The 25,898-nt window shown below is 37.5% G+C and overlaps 2 protein-coding genes and 1 pseudogene across 2 annotated transcripts; 2 read left to right on the plus strand and 1 right to left on the minus strand.

Moving 5' to 3' along the window:
• Positions 1 to 614: 614 nt before the first annotated feature.
• LOC118819914 (cathepsin L1-like) lies at positions 615 to 7,643 on the minus strand. The gene is made up of 7 exons (XM_036587919.1): positions 7,544 to 7,643; positions 6,103 to 6,245; positions 5,744 to 5,938; positions 4,475 to 4,666; positions 3,598 to 3,763; positions 2,295 to 2,403; positions 615 to 714 (listed from the first exon to the last, which is right to left on the minus strand). The coding sequence occupies exons 1-7, from the start codon at positions 7,641 to 7,643 to the stop codon at positions 615 to 617; spliced, it is 1,005 nt and encodes a 334-aa protein (XP_036443812.1).
• A 4,693-nt stretch (positions 7,644 to 12,336) lies between these two features.
• Positions 12,337 to 13,464, plus strand: LOC118820612 (interferon-inducible GTPase 5-like). The gene has a single exon (XM_036588991.1). It carries the CDS (start codon positions 12,337 to 12,339, stop codon positions 13,462 to 13,464), a length of 1,128 nt encoding a protein of 375 aa, XP_036444884.1.
• Positions 13,465 to 18,348: 4,884 nt separating this feature from the next.
• On the plus strand, positions 18,349 to 19,073 carry LOC118819745 (annotated as a pseudogene).
• The last annotated feature ends 6,825 nt before the right edge of the window (positions 19,074 to 25,898 follow it).

Below are 25,898 nucleotides of genomic sequence, written 5' to 3' on the forward strand. Positions count from 1 at the left end.
AAAACCACAGGAATTTTGCTGCATCGCTAAGTAAATGATGATCTGATCAGTCTGTAACCTCCCCCGCAGGGTTTTCAGGTTCTGTCTCTCTCCCATCTGTAGAAAAACAAAGTTTAACAGGATTGATGATTGACTCACATGAACTGCTGCATCCTTAATATTGTTTTATAAATAGAGATACATTATATTCATTGATGTAGTTCAGTATTAATTCTAGAGACCTGTAGAGTTCAGTTTCAACTGGAATCACACACAACCAGTCTTAGACTGATTACAAATGAAGTGAACTTTCTAATGGAGAGGTTCTCAGATTTTTGGTTGTTGTAGGTCATTAGGAACATGCAGTTCCACAAATAGTGATATTTAATAGCAAACCCTTAAACAATGATGTGGTTTTGCAGATGTCTATAAGTCAAATTGTTAAAAATTTATAAAAATTAATTGTAGTTCAGACATTTCATGTGACAAAACCTTGTACAGTAACCTGAAAAACTCCAGGAGCAACTTCTATGCGCTCAGTTTAAATGACCGTCTGAAAAGTGCAGCTGGAACTGAACTCCGCAGTGTAGATCTCTGTGGATGGGTACTGGAACCAATGTAATGAAGTTATACCTTTAAACCTCAGGGTAGACAGCATATAAGCCAATACCACACTGGTTATTCTTGTTCCTGGCTATTTTGAAGTAGCCTCCTTGACCCCACTCAACACCATAGCTGCAAAATAAATTACTGTCAGTGTTGGATATTCAGAGCAATTGTCTGAGTTGAAGTCTCATTTTGGTTTTGTGATAAAAGCACTTCACCCTCCTGAGCAGTGTTCATTTTTGTCTGTTTTTGTCTTGTTTTAATCTGTTTTATATGTTTGCCTATTTTGAATTATAACATTTTTACTTTTACGGTAATAATTAAATAGATTTATAATTTATAGTCTAACTGTTAGTAGTTTCAGTCAATGACGATAGGATTTTAGTCAATGAAAACTGTAACCTAACAACAAAAAAAAAAATGAACCGAGCTCTTTATTTACAACCCCATTTCCAAAAAAGTTGAGACACTGTGCGGAATGTAAATAAAAATAGAATGCAGTGATATGCAAATCATGTAAACCATATTTTTAAGAAAAGACAACATATCAAATGTTGAAAGTCAGAAATTAAATTGTTTTTTGAAAAATATATGCCCATTTTGAATTTGATGCCAACAATACATTCCACAAAAGTTGGGACGGGGACATGTTTACCACTGTGTTTCATCACCTCTTCTTTTAACAACACTCTGTAAGTGTTTGGGAACTGAGAAGACCAATTGCTGTAGTTTTGAAAGTGAAATGTTTTCTCATTCTTGTTTGATATAGGATTTCGGCTGCTCAGCATTTTGGGGTCTCCTTTGTCATATTTTTCATTTCTTAATGTGCCAAATGTTGTCAGTAGGCGACAGGTCTGGACTGCAGGCAGGTCATGTTAGCACCTGGACTCTTTTGATACAGAGCCATGCTGCTGTAATACGTGCAGAGTGTGGTTTGACATTGTCTTGCTGAAATAATCAAGGCCTTCCCTGAAAAAGACATTGTCCGGATGGCAGCATATGTAGAGGAGATGTGTGTTATCAGGCCTTCGTAGGTTGAATTCCAAGAGGAGGAGTAATGGCGCAAATCGGGCAGAGATTTAAGCAGCCAGGGGCTGAGCAAAAGGAGAGAGAAGTACATGTTCTGCAATTGCAGGCCAGAGAGGAATGGAAGATAGATAGAGGGTTAGGCGCTGGCAGGTGGGACGTTAGGGTGGAGAGGCTAAAGTAAGCTAAAGCTGAGTAATGTAGAGGTTTTAAATCTAATGGAGACTAATGGAACACCAAAACTGATAAAAAAAAAGGTGGGGTGACATCATATGACCCCAGCTAAAGGATATAAATAGCATTGTTCAGAAACACTGAACACTTTTGCATTTGGAGTCTCCGGAGAACCTTTTTCCTCTTTCCACAAGAACTCGTCATCTGAGGTCCTTTTTTTCCTTTTTAATACTTTTTGAGAACTTAGAATTAAAGTAGTTATTAGTGTTAGTGTTCAGTCAGTATATATGTCCGAGGCCTTGGGCTGTATGGGATAGCTCTTGGTCCTGACCGGAGCTCCCAGGTTAGTTAACCTAGTGAATTAAGCACTAACGTGTACTGTTGTTGATGATATGAACACTGCTTCTGAGTCCCTGACAGCACTGGGCTTGTATTCACTCTTTCTATGTTAACTGTTATCAGCAATTGTCTGTTTGATGTTCTGTTGTTTCAATGTCTTGTTCGTCTACCTGTTCTTGACCAGCCAGTAGTCCTGTTTGGAACTGTCAGTGCCGTAACCAACAACAAGGACAGCATGATTCAGCTCAGTGCTGCTGCAGTTAGGCTCATCATACACACCTGCAATTAAAACATTCAACCATTAACCCATCATTAAATTACTCTGTTAATCAATTAATCAGTAAAGCTAAGACAGTGAACAAGAGTAAACCGAGTCACTGGGATAACACATAGAGTCTCAGACTCAACTCCCAGCAACAGTGTCAAATTCGCTCCTGTATCCCGGCATCCAGACGTGTGCCTCAGTAAAGACAGCTCATGGTGATGGTTAAAGTAGGACTGTTTTTCTGGGCAGCTTTTGACAAGGTGCTAAGGGTCAGAGAAGTGAACACTGCAGTTTTACTTAATTTGATGCGTACACTTCCACTTCTGACCAGCACTAAGTACAGTTCTTTATTGAATCTTATTATAAGTCTAACACACACAATCTACCAATCAAATTTAGTTGATGACTGGGATGAAGTTCATTCGACACATCCAGGCTTGATTACTGCCAGCCCTGCAGAATCTACACACCACTTAAAGTAGAACATCTCCAGCAATGTGAATTAGGCTAAAAGATCTCAAATTCCAGAGGAGATGAGAAAGAAACTTAGTGAAATATATCAGTCTGGAAAGGTTTGTAAAGAAAGATATTTCTGAAGCTCTGGGACTCCAGCAAAATACCAGTTTGGCTGCTAAAGGAGGCAGAAGCAGTTATTAAATTTAGGGAACAATTGCATTTTTCACATGGGTGTTACAAAACGTTTTTGCTTCATGTGTTTCCTAATGTTCTCCTTATCTTATATTACATTTTGTGGATCTGCAATATTTTATTATGAAGATATGCAAAACAGGGAGAGGGAGAAAGATAAAAAAACAGGAAGGGTTCTTGATGGGGTGCATCATTGTTCAGAACAGCTCATTTTCCTAATTTAAAGACAATGTGACTTTCAGCTTCGTCAGAAAATAATGAGAAGATATTTTGATAAAATTTTGATTTCGAAATTAACGAGCAATAAATATTAAAACCGCAGGCAAATTAATTAAAACAGAAAAGACAAAAATTAATTAAGTCATGAAAGCAGAAAAAGATTGGTTATTCATTTTTGGCTATTGATCACATTTTCATGAAATCACACTGAGAACTTCATGTAATACCACATGCACTGAACAAAATTGTTCCTATATTGTTGACACCTGTGGAAAAAACAGGTCCTCCATAATCCCAGTTTACCCCCTGATGATGAGTGAAGGTTTGTTTCTGAGGGTTACCTGACTCATAGAACCTGAAGGAGGGTCTGCAAGTGCCTATGCCTACAGAAATAGGTCCGATTGTGGCTACGGCGTACTGCAGACTCTTCTCATCTCCTTTGGGCAATAATATGTAGCTTCTGCAGGTAGCCATAACATATTGCGGATTAAACCGGCACCACCCAACCTGAAGTGAGATGAAAACAATCAGGATGAGTTGATGGATGACTATCTTCCAGGTTCAAAGTTGAAAGTGAACGTTTAGTAAAAAAATGTTAACACCCCCTACCCAAATGTAGCCAAGATATGCTTTGCTTCTTTAGTTTTGCATTGGAGCTACAGAGCTACAAAGCTACAGTGGTTGTTTCTTGACAAGTCAAAAAAAGCTGCTGGTGTTCTCAACAATGAACTGACCACTCTAGAGTCCAGACCTTATTATCACTGAATGTGGCTGGGATTACTTAGACCATGAAAAGAAGAATGTGCAACCAACTTTGGTAGTGTGGAAAAACAGTGACAGTGAGTATAAGTATTTTACAGCATGAAATAGACACTAAATAGTTTGTTGTGGCTTCTGTGTTAATTTTTTGTTAAATAAATGTTTATTTTCCCTAATGCTGAAAAATGAATAATTATGAATAATGATGAATAATTCAAAAATTCATGCTTTCAAATGCTGCTTCAAGGTGCTGCTACTGTTTTAGCTATGCTGACGTACTTTTGAATATTTGTGATGCTAGTGTGTGATGACTTGCATGCAATTAGTATTATTTCCTGTTAGCTACAGTAGCAAAATTAAAGAACCAAACTTCAGACACCAATCAGTTGGCTAAAAAACTACATTTGTGATCAGGGGAAAATTGTCCATCTCAGAAGCTCCACTTGTCATTAGTGTCACCTCGGCCTCGTATGGATAGGTGTACTCTGCCTGCAGGCCTCCTCTGTACATGACATACTCAAAGGCCTTGTGTGGCCAACCACCATTATAGCCACTGTTTCCAAAATCCTGAGAGCAGTCGACCAACTGTTGCTCGCTCAGGGGTACCAGCCTTCTCCTCTTCCGAAACATCTGACCCTCTAGCGCCCCTGTCTGAGAGAGAGGTATGCATGCAGACACATAATTAAAAAAATAACTAAAAGCTGGCAAAACAACTTTCTAAATTGTGTGTAACTGCTAGAGAATGTAGCCCATTTTTTGATCCAAATCTTGTGTTTCTCTTTCTAGCCCTTCAACAGTGGTTGGTTTCTGACCACAGAGCCACTCTTGGCCTAATATGACCTTTCTAGAACAGCTAGAGCTGAATGGTCCCCAGGGTTGTACTATGCATTTCCCCGATAGTGGCGACTCTTGACACACTGATTAGTTTTCTTTAGACTCCACCAATATAACAATGGTTGTGTTTAGATGCAAAATTTTTGCCAGTTTCATTAAATGCATTCTGATTATACATTCAGACTGAGGTGTTTATATGCTCACTCTAACTCACTCTACTCTAAATCTCCGTTTACTTGCTTGTGTTTTTAATTACTTTAAAACGATGTCAGACTCAGGAAAATGTGCATCACGTGTACTTATTAAAGAAGGCAGAGAGAAAGATTTTGTGTTCTGAGACACATAAATTGGAACTATTGTGAGCTATTAGTCAGATTAGTCAGATTATTAGTCCGATTATTAACAGATTATTAGGTTGCATGTAAACGTGGCTACTGAATTATGGGTAGTGTTGTTAAATGATGCATATTTGTTGTACAATAGATGTGACTGGCTGAGCCACATTTGAAGCCATGGTAAAATGCTCCAAAAGAACCAAGCTATTAAAAAACATGAAATAGTTACCACTGTCCATAAAATCCTTTAATCTAAATTATTTATTATTGATTTTTTTATTTTATTATGTTGTATTTTATTATAGTATATATTATTTTGTTTGTTGCCATTTTTAAAAAGCAATAAGCTACTTAAAGCCATGCGTTACAATGATTTCACCACAGATTTGAACTAGCATCACTCTTAAACTGCAATAGCATCACTAACACATGAACTGGGCAAATGTCAGTAATTACAAGCTTACAAAACCCTGCCCAGGGTCAGCAGTCTTATTTCAGGTTTTTCGTAAGTTATCTTTCCATCCATTTGTTTTTCTGTGTCTGTGCCTCTGTAACTCACCGCGCTGAAGGCCCAGCAGGAGTTAAGGTGTTGTTGGTTTTTAACTTCAGTCACGTAGCCCATACTCCTCCAATCTACATAATTTGGTAGATCAGCACCCCCTGCTGGTCTGATTTGTGCAGGTGCACTGTGGGCCTTGGTCATATTGAAGGATCTCAGGCAGCTGCTGTACCTGGCCTGGAACTCCTTGTCGTCCTGTTGGAGAGGGAGACGGTGGGAGATTTAATGACCTTAGCAAATGTCAACAGTAATTACTTGAACGTGCATAATACATAACAGTTACAAATAGCTACAGTTTATTAAATTGTATAAATAAATACAAATATTTTGAGTGGGCTTGTGTGTATGGGAGTTCTCACCATGTCTGCAAAGTGGTTTAGGCCGAGTCTGTAGCTTTTAATGCCCTGGTCAGCCAGCATGTTGTGCTCCTGGACAAGCTTGTGATTGTCCAGCCAGATCATCTTACGCCGAGACTCTTCTTCCACTGAACCATAACTCTTACCTGTGAGGAAACAGATACATATACTTAAAAACATACTTCTAAGACTTCAGAACATAAAAAAATAAATTCCAGTCTAATTTAGTAACTTTAAATATATTAAATGGGACCAGTGAGGCAGTCACGTGGTTCTAGCGATATTGAACTGATTTATTCCTCAACATACAAAGCATTATTCCTAAATCTCCCAGGGTTTATGTGTACTGTTTCAGCTCAGTGGGGGCATTGCTATATCTGCACCTCACAACCAAGATGTATACCTTGACTTACATAGTTTATCACTGCTATTTCAGAAAAGTGCTATGAAATGGTTGATGGCTATTACCACAAAACTGCAATAAAACACCATTATAAGTACAGAAAATGTATATATGTGCTTAAAATTCTTCAAGCCAGAAGATTTCAACAACTTTTTGAAACCACATTAAGCTCACACTGGAACTTACTGTTTCTGTTCAGTTGATGACATTATAAAATGTTTGTCTCAGCTCAATCACGTTGGATGACATATACTGAGATAAACTAACTTTGCATTCATATGGTCACCATTTCGATTAAATTTTTATGGCCACTTCACAAATGAATGTTTCATCTTTTGCCACTATGAACTCTAAAAAAATGATATCCATGCTAAAATATATAGTTTTAGTTTAGTCAGAAAAAAATGGGTAAGCCTGTAAAAAAAGTGGGTAGACCAAAGAGGAATTTACAATTTCCAAACATGCTATTCTCCACAATGTGATAGCGTCTTACCTTTGATCACTTTAATCATAGAAGTAAATGTTTGCTTTGACATTTTGACACAGCTCATTTAGCTAGTAAGGAAAGAGCATCATAAGTACCAAATTAGCAGACAAAATACTAGTGTTGTAGTCAAGAGTTCGAGACTTCATAGTAGTCAAATTTGAGTCAAGACAGAGACCATATTAAATATATATTATAAGTATATAATATAAATATTTTATAAAGTATAAAATAAAATATAGAGTCTAAAAATATTATTAATTGTTATTATATGATAGTCTTACTCCAATTTTTTAATTGAAGCAACAGTAAGTAAACAGTAATTGTGTATTAAAATGTGTTCTCTGTAGAGGATGTGTTATTTTCACTTAGAAAATCATCAATATATCATTTAAATTGAGTTGTTCAAACCTTTTACGGGCTTAAAATACTCAAAACTTTTTGGCCACAATGAGCAAATGTATGTTTGGAGAATTTTAATGAAAAGAACACCTCTTTAAGAAACCTTATAGTAAAAATATGTGTAATGAGATCAACACACACTTGTATATACTCACCAAACTTCAGTTTCCAGGCGTGGAACTCCAGATCCTCCAGAGAGACACTGGCTGCACCAGCCACGACCACAAGAGTGGTGAGAGCGAGCAAAACCCTCATTCTGCACAGAGTGAGTGTGAATAGGGGTTGAAAGAAGTTTCTAGAATATATTAAAATGAAATTATTTCTATTTACATTAATTACATTCACAGTATATTCAATCAGGAAATTTACTCCAATGTAGTTTGTTCTGGTTTTATTCTGTTTTCTGTCCCCTGTTCTGATCAGCAATGAATTATTAGTGAGACACACAGTTGATTAAACCCCTTTCTACACCCCATGATTAAACCCCATTTTCAATTATTATGAAAATGAAGATTTCTGTTCCTTCCTTAAACATGTATGTTTGTACATATATAATATAATTAATAAATGTCAGATAGTTTAGTTTATTTAAAGATCTTAATATTTAAGGCTGAACTCAGGGATCTCCAAAACAGGCTAAAGGGCTGGAAAATTAATTTCATTTATCAGTGATTTTTAGGTCAGTACAAATTGTTAACATTATTTTAACATTTCAGTGCTGATTTGTTACAACTACAATCACTTACTTATTATTTATTAAAACTAAAAAATTAGCAAGTGATTTTATAGCCCATATCATTGCCCAGTTATTACTGATGTGTAATGTATGAGGATAAAAAGTTATTTTATAAAAAAAATAAACAGTAAGTAGAAATATTAAGTGCCAATCACATCCAAAGTGTATAATCTAATCTTTTTGAGATTAAGTCAAAAACAATAAGAAGTCCTAGTTGAAATCTAATTTTTAATATTTTCAGCTATTTTAGTTAAGCTCGTTAGCTAGCATACTTGTTATACAAACTACAGACTAACCAACCATTTCAAATTCTTTTGCCTCTTTCTTTTAAATACGATAAACACTCAGTATAGTGCTTCAGTTCTGTCTTTCAGACTGAAGGTTTTTCTGTATTGAAAGGCTCATTATTTGAAACAATGTTGAACCTGTCAGGGTTTTAGTAGGTTAACTTTGTACAATGCAATGCTTGCAGCTAATAACAAGACTAAACTAAAGTTCTTTACTAATACTTATACTATTAATATAATTCAATATTTAATTCATAATTCATTAATATAATTAACTCTATGCCATTTCCGTTTCTGATCAACAGTTAAAGGACCAGACCTACTTTGTAGCCACACCCGTTTGACCACCATATTTTACCCCCACATTTCAGTTTCCTGTTTCAAACCCTACAGGCTGCTGAGGAGTGTGCATCTCGTTTTGACGGTAAATCAACATCACGATTTTTGTCACACTGCAGAAAAACGACATAAAAATAACTCGTTTATTAAAATAAGAATTCTCATTACTGAGACTGTAATGGGCTGCTGTATTTCTATGTGAGTAATAATTCTTATTTTTAATCATTATTTACTTGATGATGCTGAACTCGATGTGAAAGCAGAAGATATTGGTCTGATATACCTCTTAAAAAGAGTAGATATTTCTATGTGAATTTGACTGATTTTGCAGTTTGACTGTCTTTTCTATTGTAGCCCATTTATTGAGCTGTTGATGTTCACAGCGCTGGACAACAGTTACGTCTTTATGAACTGACGAACACACAGGACCTGGAGGCAGCTGGACGTAAGTGCATGAGTATGTACATTACATTTTTTGTAGGAACTGCGTTCATAACAGCTAGAAGGGGTTAAACGTGTAGATAGAGAACATGAAACAGAAAGTTAAGGCAAAAGAAAAAGAAAATAAGAAAATACCTGAAATTGAGCGATGTGGAGTCATAGCTAACAACTGTGAGCGCACGCAAATGCCCTAATGAAACAAAATGTTCTAGCGATGCAGTGAACACAGTGCAAAACATGATGAAAGAGATAAGGCAGGGCAGAGCAGGAGCGAGAGAAGGCAAGTCTGAAGCAAAGAACCTTAAGATGAAGGCTTTTTGACACCAGGGTTGGGAGGGTTACTTTACAGTACAGATTACCTGTTAAGAAAGTAACTGTAACCTAATCCAAAGGATTACTATATTAAAGTAACGTAATCTGATTACTTTCTGTTCCTTTTGGATTTTGCTTTTTGGGTCATATCATAAAATAAAACAGGAACAATACCTTCAACAAGACAGGCAAACTGCACTGCACACACACACACACACACACACACACATATTTGTGTATATATATATACATATTTATACATAAAAAAATGTGAATCGAATATATATTTTATCACATACTGTGTGTATATCTATATAGAGAAATTATATATTATACATAATATAAATTATATATATAATGACTGAAAAATCTGAATATATGGAACGAAATATGGAATAAAAAATGAGAATATGAAATGAACATCATGTGATGTCATCAAGGCACTTGCGCCATCTTGTTTTTTCGATATGTGACATTATCCCGTACAGATGAGGAGGTTATTAACACCCTGGTGAACGGATGTACGAGCCAAAATAATACTAGAAAGAAACACCCCTTCCACCTCACAGGAGCAGCCCACGAGCAGCCTAGAGTGCTGTAATGTCACCTTCCTGGGTCGGAAGAGGGGTTGTAGGGATGGAGTATAGTTTTGGGGTTCCACTTTAGATGTGTTCCGGGGGTGACAGTGGGGGGTACCTAACATAGCACCCATCTACGGTTGTAATATATATGCTAGCTATCCCTACCCCACTGCACAGCCTTGGGGCTTTTCAAGTGAACAGGCGAAGATTGTGGGTTGGGATTGTTGCGGATGCTCCTGTGAGGTGGAAGGTAGGTTTCTTTTTCCGCATTAACGTTTGCCTAATTAACGATAATTGCCTGGCCTGTGAGGTTCACTGCACTCTTCCACAGTGAAACAGTGGATGATGTTCATTGGTAAAACAGTATTAAATATGGTTACCTGTATTATTTTGGCCTGTACATGCGTTCACCAGGGTGTCAATTATCTCTTCACTATTCAGGATCACTGCCACAGATCTCATGCTGACTTAGTCATAGCGTCGCACTGCTCACTCTTCCAAAACACAAGATGGCGCTAGTGCCTTGATGACGTCAGGTTTCATTCCATATATTCAGACTTTCATTCCATTTTCTCAGGTTTCATTCCATATATTTCAGTCGTTATATATATAAATAATTTCCTAAACAGCATGCCATTTTATACATATATATATATATATATATATATATATATATATATATATATATATTCAGCTCAGCTCAGCACCCCAGGAGAAAATCTGAGTAATTTTAACTAGAAAATGAAAAAATGCTGGTACACTGGAACTAAAAGTTCTAAGTGTTACGTTCCCACAAAAGGCTATGATCTAGAGATGAGTGTGGGGAGAGCTAAGATGTATACAAATAAAGTACACGGACAAGGAAGCATTTACTGATAAACAGAGCAGCATTAAACAGAGCAGCATCTGCTTGAAGGCCTGAACTAATTCCCAAAATTTCAGTTGCTTGCACTTTGATGATTGTAATTTGTAGATGGTCCCTAAATCAGCTCAGTGGTTACAGTAGCCCACAGAAACTTTGTAGAAGAAATATCAGCATTAAAATCTGGCAAGGTAACAAAAAGCAAGCCAAACTGTACTTTTATAGAGCAACAAACAAGAATTAAAGAGTTCACTTCCAAATCAGATCACTTTGCTACGAAGGCCCTAAAGAACCATGTTAAAAAAATCAATTTCCTCGCGCAAAATCAAAATTTGCATTCTATAAAAAAAAATTTGCAATCTAATAGTTTTGCGCACATTTGCAATAATTCAAAGAGTTCCTTTGCAAATGCAGTGGATTTTGCAAGGGAATGCAAAACTTTTGCGAGATAAAGCAATGTGGTTGCAATTTTTCTCTTTGCAACGGCACTTAAGGGGCTCAGTTTGCTGCTGTAGAATCTGGTGATTTTGAAAACAAGGTTAAACACCTGATTCAAATATCTTCAGAAGAACGCTGCAGATTTTTGTTTTGCCAATAAAAATAAAATTCTTACTATAAGTTTTGTTGATTGGCTGAAGTCATTTACTTCAAGTAATCAACCAGTCCTCCCAAAACTCTAAAACCTCTTCAGATCTCCAAGATTTGTGTAACATTTATCATTAAAATGTATCCTTTTATCATTTTTACTGTAATGGAATCAAGTTACGTTTTTTTTGTATTGTATGTTGAATACGTAATGCTACCCAACCCTATGTGACCATAATTTCCCACATAACAACACTGCACTGTAAGAAATTTATGTAAATTTACAGTGTTCATTGTACAGTAAAATACTTATGTTATTTTACAGGATAATACTGTAAAGGCTTGGTCGTTTAGAGCAGCGCATTGATTTACAGGAATATAACAGAAAATGCAATTTACTGGCAGCAGAGTTTCCAGTAAAGTACTATAAATGTACAGTAAAATACTGTGAAATATTTACTGTGAATACACAGTACTTTACTATCAACTCTGCTGCCAGTAAATTACTGTAAATTTTATGGTATTTTTTACAGTGTGGATACAGTATTAAACAACAAGTAATAAATAATAACAATGAATAATTCTTAATTTTAATGAGCACAGTTGGTCAGATATAGTTATGCTTGTGTAAGCCGCACTGCAATGCGTGAGGCATCTTTAGAAAAAAAAAAAAAATCATCTACCACCACTGACATTCTTAATGTTCATTTTCCTTTTTGGCAGCATTTGGAGCTCCTCTACGCTGACTGTGGCACTAAAATATTTTCTGAAATCAAAGACATCCTGCCGTGTCCACATCGTGACAATGACCAGCCGAAGTTCTGATGAAAGTGCAGCCATACAGGCATCAGAAGAGCCCACTTTACAAAGAGCAACTAAAAAAGCACAAAAGCAGATTGACAGTCTGTTTAATATCTCACTCAATGTAGCCGTAACTGGAGAATCAGGGACAGGAAAGTCAACCTTTATCAATGAATTTAGAAATCTGAATGTTAAGGATGAAGGAGCAGCTAAAGCTGGAGTTACTGAGACCACCACTGAACCAACCCCTTACACACATCCCACAATGCCTAATGTGGTATTTTGGGACCTGCCAGGAATCGGAAGCCCAAACTTCAAAGCAAAGACGTACATCAAGGAAATGAAGTTTGACAAGTATGACTTCTTCCTTATCATCTCATCAAGTAGATTCAAGGAGAATGACCTCATGCTCGCCAAAAAGATCAAAAAAAGGAAAAAGCAGTTTTACTTCATTAGATCGAAGATAGATATTGATATTGCAAGTGACGAAAGTATAAATGAAGAGGAAACTCTCTTGAAAATCAGAAGAGACTGTGAGGAAAACCTAAAGGATGTTGGAAATCCCAAAGTTTTCCTCATAAATTCCAGGGATCTTTATGCATTTGATTTTGAGGAGCTTGTTAAAACTCTAAATTCAGAGCTCCCACAACATAAGCAAGACGCTCTGCTGCTGTCAGTGCCGGTCAGTTCTGTGGCTATTCTGGAGAAAAAAGTGAAAATATTTGAGAAAGCAATCTGGGCTGCAGCTGTTCTCTCTGCTGGAATTGCAGCAGCCCCAGTGCCGGGTCTGTCATTCGCATGTGATATGGCTATCGTGGGGTCTTTCTTTACCACGTGCTACCACGCCTTTGGGCTTGATGATAAATCACTAGAAAAGCTCTCAGAACGAGTGAATAAGCCACATTTGAAGACCCTGGAAAAGTCTCCACTATTAAAGGAACTTGCAGAAGCATCAGCACTCAGAATGGGAACGTCTGCAATAGGAGAGTTTCTGTGTAGTTTGATTCCTGTTGCAGGAAGCGTCGCAGCAGCAGCCATCTCTTTCACTACGACACATGATCTGCTTCAAAAAGGCCTGAAAGAGTTAGCAGATGAAGCAAGAAAGGTGCTGAGAGAGGCAGGATTACAGTGATGAGAACATGCTGAGATAAATCAGGAGAAAATAGTGAAGCAAGAAAGAGATTACAAATCTATGTGTGTGTGTGTATATATATATATATATATATATATATATAGGGGACACTGTAAATCGTAAATAAATGTAAATAAAAACAGAATGCAATTATTTGCACAATAGAACATAGAACACATATCAGAAGTTGAAAGTGAAACATTTTACCATTTCACAAATTATATTAACTCATTTAGAACTTGATGGCAGCAACACATCTCAAAAAAGTTGGACGGGGCAACAAACAGCTGGACAAGTAAGTGGTACTAATAAAAAAAAACGGCTGGAGGAGGAATTTGCAACTATCTCACATGACTGAGTATTAAAAGAGCATTTTAGAGAGGCAGAGTCTCTCAGAAGCAAAGATGGACAAAGGTTCACCAACCTGTGAAAAACTGTGTTCTAAAATTGTGGAACAAATACACAAGCGACAAGGCCGATGGTCAGTACTCGGTGCCTGTGATCTTTGGGCCCTCAGGCATAAAAACAGGCATGATTCTGTACTGGAAATCACTGCATGGGCTCAGAAACACTTCCAGAAATCACTGTCTGTGAACACAGTTCGCTGTACAATCCAAACGCAAGTTAAACCTGTATCATGCAAAGAAGAAGCCATATGTCAACACAATTCAGAAACGCCACCGTCTTCTCTGGGCCAAAGCTCACTTAAAATGGACTGAGGCAAAATGGAAAACTGTTCTGTGGTGAATCAAAATTTGAAATTCTTTTTGGAAACCACGGACGGCATGTCCTGAGGACTCAAGAGGAGAGGGACCGTCCAGCTTGTTATCAGCACTCAGTTCAAAAGCCTGCATCTCTGATGGTCTTGGGTTGCATTAGTGCCTATGGTGTGGGCAGCTTACACATCTGGAAAGGCTCTATCAATGCTGAACAGTATGTAGGGGTTTTAGAACAACATATGCTTCCATCTAGAGAGCGTCTCTTTCAGGAAAGGCCTTGCATGTTTCAGCAGGACAATGCTAAACCACATACTGCATCATCACAACAGCATGGCTTTGCATAAGAAGAGTGAAGGTGCTAAAGAAGACCCAAAGAAGACCCAGGAGTGTTGAGCAGCTAGAATCCTACATCAGACAAAAATGGGACAACATTCCTCTCCCAAAACTCCAGGAATTGGTCTGTTTACTTCCAGATGTTTACAGACTGTTGTTAAAAGAAGTGGGGATGCTACGCACGGCCACGGCCCTGTCCCAACTTGTTTGAGATGCGTTGCTGCCATCAAGTTCTAAATGAGTTAATGTTTTTCATGAGATGGTAAAATGTCTCACTTTCAACATCTGATATGTGTTCTATGTTCTATTGTGAAGAAAATTTGGGTCTGTGAGATTTGCAAATCATTGCAATCAGTTTTTATTCACATTTATTTCCATTTTACAAAACGTCCCAAATTTTTGGAAATTGGGGTTGTATATATATTAACACACACACACACATATATATATATACACATATAGTATCAGAACAAAACCTTGCATCTCCAAAATAGAAAAAAAAACATTCTGAACTTAATGAGTTCAGTAAATGTTGATACAATGTAAAAGACAGCTAGTGAGATCAAAGAATGTATAACAATATATATAAAAATGTCTCCATGTCAAGGTTTTGGTTCAAAAGCAATGATTATATGCACACACACACACACACACACACACACACACACACACACACACACACATCGACCGGTGACTTCATTAAGCACACCTCTTTTTTTAAATATATTATTCTTCTAATGATTATTCTAAATGTCTGTTCTAATTGTTCTAATTAAATGTATTTCTCTGATGCACAGTTAAATATTTTTGTAATGTAAAGGTTTATTGGTTTCAGCTTGTAACTGTCACTCTGCTCTAAAATGCGTAAGGAATTTCCTTTTCGTACCTTTAAGAATTGTAATGTAAGCTTATATGTTGATTTTACTGATATGAAATTTGTCTTTTTCTTCATGTTGGTTGGATTATATTCCCTGAATAAACTTATACAATATCATATTGTTCTCTAGTTGATTTGTGTATCTACACCAAAACTAAAAAGCATGAACAGTTAACACTATTAGAAATTTTCACAGCCTTGATGTATCATAACTGTATAAACATAGCTTATAATAAATAAAATATTTTAGACAGATCTGCAACAGCTGCGTTTTATCTACCTTTAAATTTTATTTTAGTTACATAAAAACAAGATTTGCACCACATCGTCGACAAAACAAGCTTCAAGTATAGATAACGTGAAGGTGCAGTTTGTAAAATTACTATATACAGTGAGACGCAAATGTATTGGAACAATGCAGTGAAATGGGTTATTTTTGTTATGTATTCATAAAATATTTATTCTAGATGAAGAAATGAGCTTCAGACTAAAACACAGAATGTCAGCTTTTATTTTCCAGCAGTGTTTCCATCACAGAATAAGCCATACGAGAAAAATGTCTTTTGTTGTGTTTACTCCTCTAGTTTCTAGAGGTGGGAACAAGTCGCTGACTTGGAGATGAGAAGTAAATCTCAAGTCCCGAGTCAGTACAGGTAAGTCTAGAGTCCAGAGTCGATATGCGTCCTCTCGCAAGCGGCATTTCGACAATGAACAATAAAAATGATTGTAACCGTACAAAAGCCTGTTTAGTAAAAGCATGTTAACGTACCATGGTGATGTTAGTAAGTAATAAAGAATAACTAATACTACCTTATTTCCATTATGAGTAAATGACTAAACTAAAGATGGATGGTCAGTCATGACAGACACAGTCATATACAAAAAGCAGCGCAACTACATATGACAAGAAATATATGGGTCATTCCTCTCCAACCCACCTAGCAAAGTATTGTCTTACAGCATTTACAGACGCATAAATAGAAAGTAAAGATAAATAATATAATATACTAAAACAACAATACATATAAAGGTGCAATACAAAAGAAGTAAATTGCATAAATACTATGCAGTTGGCAATGCAGTGGTGCACGGCCCCTCCAGTGAATAAACCTGTGACTATGCACTGTAAATGATAACCTATGTTAACAGTTGTGCGATATGACATTCATGGACGCATGAACAAAGTGACAGTGCAATGTGCAATATTTGTGGACAAATAAACAAAGTGGCAGTGCTTAGTAATCTGAGTGGGGAGATGTAATGTAGTGTCCAGCTGGTGCTCAATGGGCCTGTCCTGTCAATGGCTCAGTATACAGTAATGTCCCGGCACAGTGATGATTCTCCCCCAGAGCACAGCAGTCTCTGACCATTGCTTAATCTCATACGAAATTCACTTTAGTGGTAATTTGCGTTCATCACCATGTTACTGTGTCAAGCGGACAATAACTTCCTCCACAGTTGGTCTATTTATCAGAAACCTCCCTCAATTATCAGCTTCTGTCAGCTGTCCATCTGATCCTACTGAGTTAGATTCTATGACCAAGCTCTTAGAGGATAATTTTCGATCTACTCTAGACAGTGTGGCTCCATTAAAAAGTAAAATAGTAAGGCAGAAAAAACTCGCCCCTTGGTATAACGATCACACTCGGGCTTTAAAACAGTCTGCCAGACAACTTGAGCGAAAATGGCGCCTGACTAAGACTATAGAAGAGCACTTGCTACAGCACGCTCAGCCTATCTCTCCTCTCTCATAGAAAACAATAAAAATAATCCTACATTACTATTCAGCACAATCTCTAAACTAACAGAACAAAACAGTTAGTGAACCCCAGATGCCATCAGCCTATAGCAGCAACGATTTTATGAACTTCTTTAGTGACAAAATTGAAAAATTTTCCTCATAATGCTTCCCCATAATGCTAGCCTCAACCTTGAGAATATTATGATCCCTGCAGAGGGGCTGGAATCATTTACCTTACTCCAAGAAAATGAACTAGTTAAAATCATTTCTTCCGCAAAATCATCTACTTGTATGTTAGATCTGATTCCTACAGGTTTACTCAAGGAAGTTGAGTGAAAGAAATAACCAAGCTTATTCTCTCAATAATAAACACCTCTCTTAGCCTTGGATACATCCCAAAATCTCTTAAACTAGCAGTAATTAGGCCTCTGATTAAGAAAGCGAACCTCGATCCCTGCGAACTATCAAATTATAGACCCATCTCGAATCTCCCCTTTATATCTAAGATCTTGGAAAAAGTTGTAGTAAAACAATTAAGTTCCTATTTGCATAGGAATCAAATACACAAAAAATTCAATCTGGTTTTAGGCCACATCATAGTACAGAGACAGCACTAGTGAAAATTGTAAATGATCTATTACTATTCTCAACCAAGAAAATGTGCCCTTGTTAGTCCTCCTCGATCTTAGTGCGGCATTTGACACAATAGACCAATAGAACAGCTGCTCATCCTGTGCGTCTGATGCTGCTGCCTCTTCTGCCTTGATTGGGTGCCACTGCTCGCCAGCCCTCTGGACCGGCCTGACCACCATTGAGCCTCCTGCTGCAAACCTCACCCTCACAACCTGACCCCACTGATGCTGCTGGTGTCAACCAGAGGAGGATGGGTTCCCCTTCTGAGTTTTGGTTCCTCTCAAGGTTTCTTCCTGTTTCTCTTAGTGTCGACCCTTGTGTCAGCTAAACCATTCTGCAAGTGCTTTGCTGTTATATGGGGAGTTTTGCTTTGCCTGTCTGCCCAGCATACAAGAAGCTCTGTCTGAGTTTTCTTGGTCTATAAGATCTATGCCCTGCTTAATGACATTTCGAACAATGAAAATTGTGAGCTGGAAGCACTTCATGTGGATTTTAACCCAATTATCTCCCTAATTTAGTCGTCTCCAATTCCACCCGCTAGTTAGGACTCCCCCAATCACAGAAAGTGCAGATAGACAAATATGATTTTTTTCCTTATCATCTCATCAGAGAGGTTCAAAGAGAATGACATGATGCTGGCCAAAGAGATCAAAAAAAGGAAAAAACTTTTATTTCATTAGATCAAAGATAGACAACGACATTCATGCAGAGGAAAAGAAGAAGAAGGAGAGATTCAACAAAGAAGAAACTCTCAGAAATCAGACAAAACTGCCAGGAGAACTTAAAGGAATTCGTAAATTCCAAAGTTTTCCTGATATTCTCCCTGAATCTTTCTGCATTTGATTTCGATCAGCTGGTAGCCACACTGCTGTCAGAGCTCCCACGTGAAAAAGTGAAAATATTTGAGAAAACAATCTGGCCTGCAACTCTTCTGTCTGGTGGAATTGCAGCGGCCCCAGTGCCCGGTGTGTCATTCGCATGTGATACAAGCATCGTGGCAACTTTCTTCACAAAGTGCTACAATGCCTTTGATGATAAATCACTAGAAAAGCTCTCAGAACGAGTGAACAAGCCACATTTGAAGACCCTGGAAAAGTCCCCTCAACTAAATGAACTTGCACAAACATCAGCAGTCAGAATGGGAGCGTCTGCATTTGGAGAGTTTCTGTGTCGTTTGGTTCCTGGTCCTGGAAGCATCACAGCAGCAGCAATCTCTTTCACTACGACACGTACACTCCTTCAAAATGGACTAAAGGAGTTAGCCGATGAAGCAAGAAAGGTGCTGAGAGAGGCAGGATTACAGTGATGAGAAGATGCTGAGGTACATCAGGAAAAAATAAAAGTGAAGACCACAAAAATGAAATATATTTATGTTCCCAATAATTTTGAGTTCCCTTGCAATGTGGTCAACCGATCACTTCATTAAGCACACCTCTTTTTTTCAGATAGATTGTTCTTCCAGGAATTGTTCAAAATGTCTGTTCTAATTTTTAAAACAATTAAAAGTACAACCCTATTTCCAAAAAAGCTGGGATGCTGTGCCATGCTGTTGTAATACATGCAGAATGTGCTTTTTCATTGTCTTGCTGAAATAATCAAGGCCTTCCCTGAAAAAGACGTTGTCTGGATGGCAGCATATGTTGCCAAAACATGTATATATTGTTCAGCATTAATGGTGCCTTCACACATGTGCCCATGCCATGTGCAGTAATGCACCTCTGTACCTTCATGAATACTGGCTTTTGAACTGTGCACTGCAAGCTGAGTGGTCTTTAGCCCGGAGGACATAGTGTCAAATGTTGATTCGTCGGACCACAGGACACTTTTCCACTTCCCCTCAGTCCATTTTAAATGAGCTCAGGCCCAGAGAAGGTGGCAGTGTTTCTGGATCCTGTTTATATTTGGTTTCTTCTTTGTGTTTAAAAGTTTTAACTTGCATTTGTGGATGCAGTGATGAACTGTTTTCACAGACAGTGGTTTTCAGAAGTGTTTCTGAGCCCATGCAGTGATTTCCACTACAGAATCATGTCTGTTTTTAATGCAGTGCTGCCTGAGGGCCCAAAGATCACGGCCAGCAAATACTGATTTTTGGCCTTGTCCCTTACATACAGAGATTTCTCCAGATTCTCTGAATCTTTTAATGTTATTATGTACTGTAGATGATGAAAAACAAAAGTTCTTTGCTGTTTTATGTTGAGAAACGTTATTCTTGAATTGCACTATTTGCGCTATATGATGGTGCAGTCTTTCACAGAGTGGTGAACCCTCCTCATCTTTACTTCTGAAAGACTCAGCCTCTCTGAGATATTCTGTTTATACCCAATCATGTTACTGACCTGTTGTCAATAAACCACCAGGTGTTTTTTTAGCATTACACAATTTTACCAGCCTTTTGTTTCCCCCGTCCCAACTTTTTTGGAACGTGTTGTTGGCATCAAATTCAAAATGGGCAAATATTTTTCAAAAAACAATAAAATTTCTCAGTTTCAACATTTGATTTGTTGTCTTTGTACTATTTTCAATGCAATATAGGGTTTAAATGATTTGCACATCATTGCACTTTGTTTTTATTTACATTTTGCACAGCGTCCCAACTTTTTTGGAAATGGGGTTGTACTTCTCTGATGGACAATTAAACAGTTTTGTAAGATATAGGTTTATAATATTCAGCTTATAACAGTCATTTATGCTCTTAAATGCCTAAGAAATTTCCTTTTCGTACCAAACTTTGTACCAGAATGCTTGTGATTTGTTATCTATGCTTACATGTTGATTTTACTGATGAGTACTCACATCTTTTTCTTCACTTTTATTGTATGACGTTCTCTGAATAAAGTTTTTTCAATGTCATATTGTTCTCTCATTGATTTGTGTGTCCACACCAAAACAACTAAAAAGCATGAACAGTAAACACTATTAGAATATTTCACATCCTTGATGTATCATAACTGCATAAACATAACTTTGGAAAATATTCTACACAGATCTGCAACAGTTGCTTCCTTTTTACCTTCAGTTTTTATTTCAATTACTCAAAAACAAGATTTGGACCACATCATCGGCAACACAAGCTTAAAGATTGCAGTGTGTAAAATTACTATATACACTGAGAAGCAAATGTATTGGAACAATGCAGTGAAATGGGATATTTTGTTATATATACATAAAATATTTATTCTAGATGAAGAAATGAGCTTCAGACTAAAGTGCAGTGTTCTCCATACAACATAAGCCGTACAGGAATATGTCATCTGTTGTTTTTACTCCTCTGTTTTCTAGAGGTGGGAACAAGTCACTGACTTGCAGGTAAGGAGCAAGTCTCAAGTCTTGACGCTCAAGTCCCGAGTCAGTACAGGCAAGTCTCAAGCCAAGCCCAGAGTCTTAAACGAGTCAGTGTGCGTTCTTCAGCATATGGCATTTCAACACAAAACACTAAAAACGATGGTAACCATACTAAAGCCTGTTTAGTAACTGTTTAAACCCTGTGGGTCATAATGTTTTTTTGTGTAGTGTGTCTTCTTCTGTTTTGATTACAGAACAGAAGGGAGATGCACTAAGCCACCACCAGGTGGAGCCGCCTACAAAAGCAGGACGTCCAGAGGGAAGTGCGGGGCTTTGCGTCTGGCATGGCTTCCGTTGTGTTCCCGGTTTCCTGACCAGTCATTTGAAAGAGCTTCTGCTATAGAGCTGTGTCTGTGTGAGAGCTTGAATGTTGGTGTACGGCGTATTGATGCTTTGTTGCTTGTTGAGATTTTCATAAAGATGTTGTAGCACATTCAATGAAGTACACTGTAAACACTGAGCTAATAAGGCTGCTCACAGACTCTTACATATAATCTCTCTTTTTGGGAGAAATGGTTATTTTTGTTTTCTCCTGGTTTGCCTTAGTCAGGCAGTTAGGTAAGAAATTGTATTAGCTTTTCTTTTGTGTGTTAGGTAAGTTTAATTTACCTAAATCTTTAGCTTTGTTTTGTTTATTTTTCCCTTTCCTCCCCAAATTTTCCATTTGCTCTCATTTTCTAAAGCGATAGCTCCACCTAAGGCCTTGAACTCTTGAAGAAAATAAAACCAGTTTGTTATTATTGCAAAACTGGTTGTATGTGTGAGATGGGGCAACACGGAGGTTTCTCTGGGTCAGTTAGACCGGGTCATAACATAATGGCATGTTGATATATGAATGTTCTAGATGAAACTTATAGGAGAAAAATATGAAATTTTAGCTTTCAGCCTTTTTTCAAAATTATTTTTGCAAAATATGTAGTTTGTGTAATATTCCTACATTTCTATCATACCTATGACATTCATTTCTGAATGCTAAATTTGAAGTAACATTGTGATTTCAGAATGAGAAAATCCATTTTATAGGTCTTTCTGACCCTACTTCTTTTCAAAGGTATATATATATATATATATAAATATATATATATGTATTTATACATACATGTGCATATATAAAAATCATACTCATATACTATGATTCCTTCATGGTTAGATATTTTTCAAATAAAGTATCTGACTAAAATTTGAGTAAAAAACAGCCTGTCATTGTGAAGAAGTGTTTAGATTAACCAATGAAAACCAGTGACTACTGTTAGAAGCCTATCAGAGTAACACTGAGTCACTGTTACCAGTGAAAACCAGTGATTACTGTTCACAGCGTATCACAGTGAAAAGGAGAGTTACATCCATGAACATTAATGACTACTGGAGCTCTCGGCCGAGCATGAGGGAAGTTGGGAGACCCATAGTTGAGTGCTGTGGCCCTGTAGTGTAGCACAGTGAGACGGATGGTCTGTTTGACCACCAAGCCTTACACTACCCAGGTGACCCTCATGCGAAGTAGCCAAAACATGTACACTCAGCACACCAGACATGAATGTGCACAGCCCACATGCCACACTCACCCATTCCAGCAGAAAAGCCCCTCTTTGACTGCAGAGAGCACAGCCTGCTCCCTCTGGGACGTTGTGAGGCCATCCTGGAGGAACATGCAGAGCTGAGAGAGAACTGGGTCCTGTTCAGAAGCTTCCCTCCACTCCTGCAGTGAGACCGTGGCCTGGAGGGGTGTGTGTAACATTCGAATGATGTCCTGTTCTGGAATGCTCTATGGCCTGCACCTGAGGTGGACAGCAGACCGGCCAGGGCCTGGTGATGTGTCCTCAGTGTGAAGAGGCGGCTATAAAAGGTACAAGGTGCCACTCTTAGCAGGCCTAGATGCAGGCCAACACCTAATGCTCACCCATGGAGCACCGCTTTTCAGTGTTTTTTTATTTCTTTATTTGGTTGAAGGTTAGTTAAAGACAGACTGAGCATCTACAAAGAATCTACAGGAAACTATCAAAACATTGTTACTGGGCCTTTAAGAGTGATATATGTAAAGGAGCTCTGTTTTGAGTGGCTGCCCTGTTTTGTGCCTCATTTAAAAAGCAGTGTGGGCTAAAACACTATAACTTCATATATAATGTAATATATATGAAGTTATGTATTATATGTGATGTTATATATATATAATATATATTATATATGAAGTTATATTATAACTTAATATAAAAAAGTATACATTATAATAAGTGAAAATAAGTTAATACAACCTCTGAAGCAAGCTATTTTGAACAAATTATTTCTTATACTTTTTTTCTGCAAATGTTTATTAACAGTAACTTTATATATGATTATGTTCTCATGCACACTGCAAATTGCAAAGATGTTGGTTGGGAAAATTTAATGCAACAAGTAGCAATCGTGATTAAGGTGAAACAAGGACACAAGGAGGAAGACAACATCCAGAAGCTTAAGTTAAATAGCCCCATGACAATGCTAGACCAGAAAGATAACTTCCCTGTCACAGCCCACAAAGGCCTGTATGTGTTTTCCACGCAAAGGCAAACTGTCTTCACAAGCATAACACAGGAGCACTAATGTGCACTTTCAATGCAATGCTTTTATTTTTAGTTTTAAAAAGGTAATGAAGTCTGTCAGGTTTATTGTCTCTGAATTTTTTATTGGATTCTGAAATTGTCAATAAGCTTCTTCACGTTTTAACCTGAATTTGGTACAGAGTTCAAAGACACCTTGGTCCACAAACAGAATCAATCACTTCCCTCACTTCCTCTTTCAGTAATTTGAGAGAGCTTGCTGAGTGTACCTAAAATACTATTAATATAATTCTATATTTATTCATAATTTATTAATATAATAAACTCTATGCCATTTCCGTTTCTGATCAACATTTAAAAGACCAGACCTACTTTGTAGCCACACCCATTTGAGCACCATATTTTACCCCCACATTTCAGTTTCCTGTTTCAAACCCTACAGGCTGCTGAGGAGTGTGCATCTCGTTTTGACGGTAAATCAACATCACGATTTTTGTCACACTGCAGAAAAACGACATAAAAATAACTCGTTGATTAAAATAAAAATTCTCATTACTGAGACTGTAATCGGCTGCTGTATTTCTATGTGAGTAATAATTCTTATTTTTAATCATTATTTACTTGATGATGCTGAACTCGATGTGAAAGCAGAAGATATTGGTCTGATATACCTCTTAAAAAGAGTAGATATTTCTATGTGAATTTGACTGATTTTGCAGTTTGACTGTCTTTTCTATTGTAGCCCATTTATTGAGCTGTTGATGTTCACAGCGCTGGACAACAGTTACGTCTTTATGAACTGACAAACACACAGGACCTGGAGGCAGCTGGACGTAAGTGCATGAGTATGTATTTTAGAGTTTTTGTAGGAACTGCGTTCATAACAACTAGAAGGCGTTAAACATGTAGAGTTAACGCATGTAAACCCATGATCATAAACATGAAACGGAAAGTTAAGACAAAAGAAAAAGAAAATAAGAAAATACCTGAAATTGAGCGATGTGGAAAAACAACGAGTCATAGCCAACAAATCTGAGCGCATGCAAATGCCCTGATGAAACAAAATGTTCTAGCGATGCAGTGAACACAGTGCAAAACATGATGAAAGAGATAAGGCAGGGCAGAGCAGGAGTGAGAGAAGGCAAGTCTGAAGCAAAGAACCTTAAGATGAAGGCTCTGTGACACCAGGGTTGGGAGGGTTACTTTACAGTACAGATTACTTGTTAAGAAAGTAACTGTAACCTAATCCAAAGGATTACTATATTAAAGTAATGTAATCTGATTACTTTCTGTTCCTTTTGGATTTTCCTTTTTGGGTCATATCATAAAATAAAACAGGAACAATACCTTCAACAAGACAGTGAGACTTTTTCATGAAGAACAGGCAAACTGCACACACACACACACACACACAAACACATATATTTGTGTATATATACATATTTATATATAAAAAAACATGAATCGAATATATATTTTATCACATACTGTGTGTATATCTATATAGGGAAATTATATATTATACATAATATAAATTATATATATAATGACTGAAAAATCTGAATATATGGAACGAAATATGGAATAAAAAATGAGAATATGAAATGAACGTCATGTGATGTCATCGAGGCACTTGCGCCATCTTGTTTTTTCGATATGTGACATTATCCCGTACAGATGAGGAGGTTATTAACACCCTGGTGAACGGATGTACGAGCCAAAATAATACTAGAAAGAAACACCCCTTCCACCTCACAGGAGCAGCCCACGAGCAGCCTAGAGTGCTGTAATGTCACCTTCCTGGGTCGGAAGAGGGGTTGTAGGGATGGAGTATAGTTTTGGGGTTCCACTTTAGATGTGTTCCGGGGGTGACAGTGGGGGGTACCTAACATAGCACCCATCTACGGTTGTAATATATATGCTAGCTATCACTGCACAGCCTTGGGGCTTTTCAAGTGAACAGGCGAAGATTGTGGGTTGGGATTGTTGCGGGTGCTCCTGTGAGGTGGAAGGTAGGTTTCTTTTTCCGCATTAACGTTTGCCTAATTAACGATAATTGCCTGGCCTGTGAGGTTCACTGCATTCTTCCACAGTGAAACAGTGGATGATGTTCATTGGTAAAACAGTATTAAATATGGTTACCTGTATTATTTTGGCCTGTACATGCGTTCACCAGGGTGTCAATTATCTCTTCACTATTCAGGATCACTGCCACAGATCTCATGCTGACTTAGTCATAGCGTCGCACTGCTCAC

Source organism: Colossoma macropomum, unplaced genomic scaffold, assembly GCF_904425465.1.
Source record: "Colossoma macropomum unplaced genomic scaffold, Colossoma_macropomum, whole genome shotgun sequence".
NCBI classification, from domain to species: domain Eukaryota; kingdom Metazoa; phylum Chordata; class Actinopteri; order Characiformes; family Serrasalmidae; genus Colossoma; species Colossoma macropomum.

Coding starts and splice junctions, on each gene's coding strand:
- LOC118819914 (XM_036587919.1), bottom strand. CDS start 7,643: ATGAGGGTTTTGCTCGCTCTCACCACTCTTGTGGTCGTGGCTGGTGCA. Junction 6,246..7,543: donor CGCCTGGAAACTGAAGTTTG/GTGAGTATATAC, acceptor GTTTCCTCACAG/GTAAGAGTTATGGTTCAGTG. Junction 5,939..6,102: donor TAAACCACTTTGCAGACATG/GTGAGAACTCCC, acceptor CCTCTCCAACAG/GACGACAAGGAGTTCCAGGC.
- LOC118820612 (XM_036588991.1), top strand. CDS start 12,337: ATGACCAGCCGAAGTTCTGATGAAAGTGCAGCCATACAGGCATCAGAA.